At 39.0% G+C, this 6,340-nt stretch overlaps 1 protein-coding gene across 1 annotated transcript; it reads right to left on the bottom strand.

The window, feature by feature from the left end:
- Positions 1-5,669: 5,669 nt before the first annotated feature.
- On the bottom strand, positions 5,670-6,017 carry LOC127663646 (60S ribosomal protein L29-like). The gene has a single exon (XM_052155299.1). It carries the CDS (start codon positions 6,015-6,017, stop codon positions 5,670-5,672), a length of 348 nt encoding a protein of 115 aa, XP_052011259.1.
- Between the last annotated feature and the right edge of the window lie 323 nt (positions 6,018-6,340).

Genomic DNA, 6,340 nt, shown 5'->3' with positions numbered 1-6,340 from the left:
GACAGCCAGTATTCCAGCCACAACACCCCAGGTGACAAATGGAGCAACCTGCACATTTCAGAGATGCTTCTAGAAGAACAGTTCAGTCATGTAAAAATAGAAAGCTTTGTTCTCTCTATTGGGATGATGATCTCAAAGGCATTAAAGTGCGGGTCAGATATAAACTAAAACTATTCCCTCAAGAATAAACTCGGGAATGCCCAACAACGCAGGATACATTTTCAACTTTTGTTGTTGTTGTTGTTGTTGTTTTTTGGGGGGGTTGGTTTTTTTGTTTTGTTTTGTTTTTTGTTTGTTTGTTTGTTTTTTGGAGAAGAAAAGGGTTTATTTAATATTAAACTTCCAGGTCAAAGTCCATCTTTGAGGGAAATTGGGCAGGAACTTGCAGGTAGGAATGATGGAGGAATGCTGTTTATTGTCTAACTATCTCTGTTATGCTCAGTTAGCTTTCTTTTATAGCTCAGTTCCATTCTATGTATGGGCAATGTATAACTTGCTTTTGATTTTAAATGGGCTCCTACTTAAAAACAATTATCTTGCATCCTAGTGAGCTTCAGCTATCAATTTGATTCAGCCCCAAGTGTCTGAGGGAGTCCCAATTGTAGGACTGCCTCCATCTGCCTGGCCTATAAGACTATATTTGTGGGGATTTTCTTGATTGCTAATTGGTGAAGAGCTTATCCCACTGTGGGTGTTATCTAAACATTTTCAACTTCTTAAAGGCATAATGTGAAAGGGGTTCTGGGCAGGATCCCAGTAAAATACTTTAAGGGTTACACATCCACTTTGAATGCACATTCACTAGAATGTGTCCAGAGAATAGTGGGAAAACTCTGTGTGAGACAAGGATGGAAGTAGTGTTCACCATGACACTAAGTGTGGGCGGTTGGAACTGTAGGCGCCTGCTTATTAAGAGTCACTGGACGCAAAGGCTGAGTGGGCTGTGTGAAACAGGATTCTATGTTCCTCAACTGTGCTGCCTGGGTCTAGTAAAATGTTCTGCTGTTAAAGGAAACTTCATTTCCCTTTCCCTAAAGGCAAGTGTGCGTCAGGAAATGAGAAATGGTGCTATCTCAGGTACAATACATCATGGGACTTGAGTGTATTCATCAATCAAAGACTCCCTTCTTTTGCTACCACTTGACAGTTTTCTATCTAACAAAGGCCTGGAAACAGGTCCACTTTCTCATGGGGTGTCTGATTGTCTGCACATATGTGCATGGATTGGCTAGAAGAAGGTCATTTTAACATTTACTTTATTTATGGTGACCTTGGCATTCTCTACATCAGACACGGTATATGTTTTGCTGTTATTGTTAATATTATGCATTGGTAAGTTTCTTCCTAAAATGATAGTGGCATTGGCTCAAAATACTTAACCCAGAAATATATATATATCCTCTGGCACACACTTTTTCATGTATATTTAGAAGACATTAAAGTTTTCTTTTACAAGTTTATTTTCACCACTCCTGGCTGACTCGCTGACTCTTGGGAAAACATTCTCATGGCATCTCTTCCCATGCTATGCCTGAAGATTTTTCCCACCACTGATGTTGCTTTCTCTAGATTTCCATACGCAAGGCTCTTTAATGGGAGCACAGTTTGTTAGTATTATAAGTGGTGTATATAAGACTATATAAGTTAGTATATAAGACTCCTGCATTAGCAGTGGGTCTTTGGTCTCATCTTCAGTGCTCTTGGCTCAGACTTTCAGGCTCTTGTTCTCCCTGCCCCCGTTGACACAGATTGGAAAGCTCTAAACTTCTTAGTTTTATCTACAGATGGGAAAATTTGCTCCATCCCACAGAGGAACAAGAGGCTTAATAAGATGAAGAGTGGGGGTAATGCTTTGGGTGCTCCAAATGCAAAAGCTATTGCTACCTGAGTGAAGAAAGATTCCAGAGGTCACCAGGAACTGTTTCCTTAAGTCATATCCATTCCTATTTGTATAATCCAATCATGCTCTGGAAGCACGTCTTCTGGGTAGGTAGAAGGAATGAGAAGTTAATCTTGGGATCCCACACAGAGAAACCTCTCTGGAATCCTCATCCCCTTGATGAACAGCACCATTGAAAAGATCATTCAGAGGAGGGAAGCTGCCCTGCTAGGTGCTCCTTGGCTAGCGTTTCTGGCATCCTCTCCTCTCTTCCTATTGCTGTCTCTTTGAGCAGGCTGTCCAGGCATTTTTGGTTTGGCAACTATTGCACTGAATTGCTTCTTCTTAAAATAACTCAAAGCACTTGATTTGGCTTACCCTTAAGCCTCTTCTCCTTTGATTCATCCCGCTGAAAGAGAAGAAAAGATAAATTTCCACAGGGACTCAACTGAGTTCCATCTTCCCCTGTGCTGTATCAAACCCCCATATGGTCAAGAAGCCCAGTGTTGTCCTTTTCCAGAACAACTGACCCTGCCCAAAATTCTTTGCGCTGATGCCCAGAGCCTTCTAAGGACCGAATGGAACCCCTGGAAAATTTATATTTGCAGAAGCATGAAAGCTATGCTCATGTAAATTCCTGTAGGGGTTAAGCCCTAATGATTGAGGAAGATATAAAATGGAAAAATCAGACATAACTGGAAAGGATTGCGCTTGACTCTATTTCCTAGCAACCACCCCAGTTTTCAAGGCAGTGTTTATTTTATGTGGTGCTTTTCGAAATGATGCCCTTAATGTTATTGCTATGTAGATGGCTAATTTTCTCAGTAATGTATGTAGTCTGCGAAAATTCTATGATGGGATTGGAAAACACCAGTTATCATTAATTATAGAGCACCTGGTTAATTACATTTTAAGCTAGAAATATGCTTTTTGTCTCGTTTGCTATTCTGCTATTATATTTATAAGCTACTCTGCCTCTCTGGAATCTTGTTTTGATTTCTGTAGAAAATAAAAAGGCTATCAGCTGGGGTTGCTATTATATTTTTCTATATTTTTCTATTTTACTATTACATTTTTCTTTGTTCATTTTGATTCTACCTAAGTTGTTCTTTTACATTTAGCTTCATCTCTCAAGCACGCATTCTTAAAATTAATAGAAATTTTACTTCCCTTCTACTGTTGCAGCAAATTTCACTTCCTTCAAAGAAAAGTAGACCTTCTCAGTCTCAAAGGAAACTTTTCCAATGTTTTCAAGTATGCTCTGATGAACTGCCTCCAGAACTCTTTCATTCTCCCTCTCTCCAAAGATGACTGTTGATGAAAATTTTTCACTGAATTCTTTATTATCAGTCCTGGATCTATGAGTGTGTGTCATTTGTATACATGTAGCAACAAAAGTTGCTCAAATACTCAGATAACATCAACCCCATATCGTATTATATTCTTCTGCTTATAATGCAATTGAGCAAAATGAACTACAGTGACAACAAAATATGCTGACATACAAGCAGAGATGGCATGTAGGCATATTCTAACAAGGAATGTACTTCAAAGAAACTCAAGAAGACCCTAAGATCTAGCCTGTCTACAGGTTGTCAGAGAAAATGCTCTGCCCCCTGTCTTTCCAGATTTTAAATCATGCTTTCTTAGACCTCTACTGTATGAAAAGTTCCTCTTTAACTCTGAAAATATGTTTACATCTATGTCCCCTTCCCATTAGTTTCCTAGAGTGGTGCCATTCCTCAAACACTTCTTAATTTACCTGTTTATCTGACAACTTCCCAGTTGCTCTGTAGAAATGTGTGCACTGCCTGTGCACACATGAACATATTATTTCCCACTTGATGAACAGTGTGTGAGCAGAGAGAACACTATCCAATTCTGCTTATTTAAAAAGGGCTTTCCTTCTAAGGCAGTTAGGATTGTAGTTGGAAGGGGGCAGAAAATGCATAGTTCTTCTGTAGACTCTTCTCCCTCTGCAAACAATTCTCTATGAACACCTTGTAATGGAGTGGTAATATATACATTAGGAATCAGCTCTCTCTCTCTCTCTCTCTCTCTCTCTCTCTCTCTCTCTCTCTCTCTCTCTCTCTCTCTCTCTCTCTCTCCTGTATAGCTCTACTACTTATGAGAAATACATAATGGATGTCTACCATGACAGAGTCATGGAGTATCGTTTCACTACTCCCAAAGCACACTGTACTTTACCTCCTCATCTTTTCCTTTTTCTTCTCTGAGCTTCTGGAAAAATGGATCACTTTTTGCCTTCTCTGTAATTTAGCCGTTTCTAATACAGGTTTTCATTCTTCAAATGTCTTTACTTTCTAGCTAAGAACCATGTATGTCTCCGACATGTTATTTTTCTTTCTCACCACTGAACCAGCAGAAGATTTTCTTTTCAAGAATATGATTTTTACCACTGAAGAGTTATTACAAGGCAGCAAAAGTATAGAACAATAATAGCCAGTCTGAAGTGTAGGTGTTTAGAGACAGCGCAGGCCTACTCACTTGTTCAGTGACTCTCTCTTGCATATTATGCTCTGAAGCATAAGAGTCAAAATTACTCCTTAAAAAAAGCATAAATTGCTACATGGCATGAACTTTCAAGTTCTTTTTGGTGATCATCAAAACCATGAGAACTAAATCCACAAATGCCCAAAACGAAGAGAAACCAGTGAACATGATTGTGAAACTGAGGCAGGTTTCTATAGCAAGACCAAAAAGCTTCGCTTGCTGCTGCCCTTCACAGCTTAGCAGGAGTGGTGGGCTGATTAATCAACGGAACTGAAAGGGAGCAGTCACTCTAATGTGGCTAGTTTAGAATCTTCACAATAAAGTTCCTGGTCATCCTTGGGCCAAGAAGATGCGAACAAGGCACACATGCCCATTCTTCTGTGACCTAGATTGCTGTGTATTGTGTTATATTGCATTTCTTATAAACTACTATTACTGGTGAATTTAAGCAAAACTGTACCCTATTACTGAACCAAGTATTGAGGGTTCAAATGTACGTTGAGCATTTATATTATTGATAACAGAAAGAACCATTGAACACATAGTACAGAATGCAGCTTCATAATACATGATACATGGGAGGCAGAAAAAGTCTTCAAGTTTTCTTTACATCCTACTTGCATACTTAAATTAGAGACCATTATCAGGAGCTGTTTTAGAATAGTAGAAAGCATGTGAGTCTTATGAAGCAGAGATATTTATTTGTAATTCATATTCTTATTCTTTTGTCAGTGATTAACCCCAAACAAAATATTTTACTATATTTTTACTTTTCATATATTTTAAATATAGACTATAGTAGTTATTACCCTCAATACTGAAAACTCAGAAATATTTTGATATATTTTTATGTACATTAATCAAATATTTTGGCTGTTGAAATAGCTTCATTGAAATTAAGTCAAGCTCTTTATACACCTATTAAGTCTATATATACAAAGAAACTGTCAAAGCAGAAAATGTTTTAAGAATTCTTTTGACTCCTTGAGTAATTTCACTGGCACATTCAAATCTTGCAAAAGATATGTTATCTCGGACAAACATGCATAGAATAAGAAAGCTTATAGGAATTGTGAGCTATCTAAAGTAAAAGTCAGAGAGAAACAAGAACACCATTTGGCATTGTCCATTTTCTAAAATCTTGCCTCAAGTTTATTGTAAAAACAACATAGGACACTGGTAATCTGCAAATAGTGTGTGGGTAGGTGTGTTACAGCAGTCTATCTGTCTTCACATTGGCAAGGGCCTTCACAGGGGCCTGGGTATCTCTGGGAGCCTAAGCTGGAGCTGAAACATGGGCCACGACTTTGGAATCTGCCTTGGTGTGAACCTTGGGCTTTGACTGACAGAGCCTATGATCCTTGGCCATGTAGTATTGAATTTGTTTCCCAAGCTTGGGGTGAGCTGTGAAAGGGAGATAGCTGAGTTTGTGTCTGGGGCCCTTTGGCATCTTGGGCTTGATGGCCTGAGGCTTCACAAGGGCCTTGATTGCCTCTGTGCCTGAACTCACTGCCTTTTCATTGTTGGCCTGCAACTTCTTCAGGCCTTTCTTGTTGTGTTTCTTGGCAAAGCACATCTTCCTTAAGAGATTCGCATCTTCGTGTCCATGGTTTCTTGATGCCATATCTGTGCCATTTGCGAGAGTGGTTGTGTATGGTGTGGCTCTTGGATTTGGCTATGTCGGGACAGTAACCCGTGCTCCCGCAGCGGAACCTAAGACCAGAAGTAAGTATAGCACCGGAAATAGGAACATTGACCTTATATTTACCAAGAATATCACATTGACAGTCTGTCTTCAAAGAAGCTCATCCACACAAATAAAACAAAAAGAAACAAATAAAACAAACAAAACCCAAAACGTGAGCAGCCTTAGGGGATAACCATTCTGTAATCTGTTTGAGTCTTTCTTCACCTACCACCATTAAACAATAAGGTTTATGTAAAATC

This window comes from Apodemus sylvaticus, chromosome 13 (assembly GCF_947179515.1).
Source record: "Apodemus sylvaticus chromosome 13, mApoSyl1.1, whole genome shotgun sequence".
NCBI lineage: Eukaryota > Metazoa > Chordata > Mammalia > Rodentia > Muridae > Apodemus > Apodemus sylvaticus.
This window is presented reverse-complemented; position numbering and strand designations above follow the sequence as displayed.

Coding starts and splice junctions, on each gene's coding strand:
- LOC127663646 (XM_052155299.1), bottom strand. CDS start 6,017: ATGGCATCAAGAAACCATGGACACGAAGATGCGAATCTCTTAAGGAAG.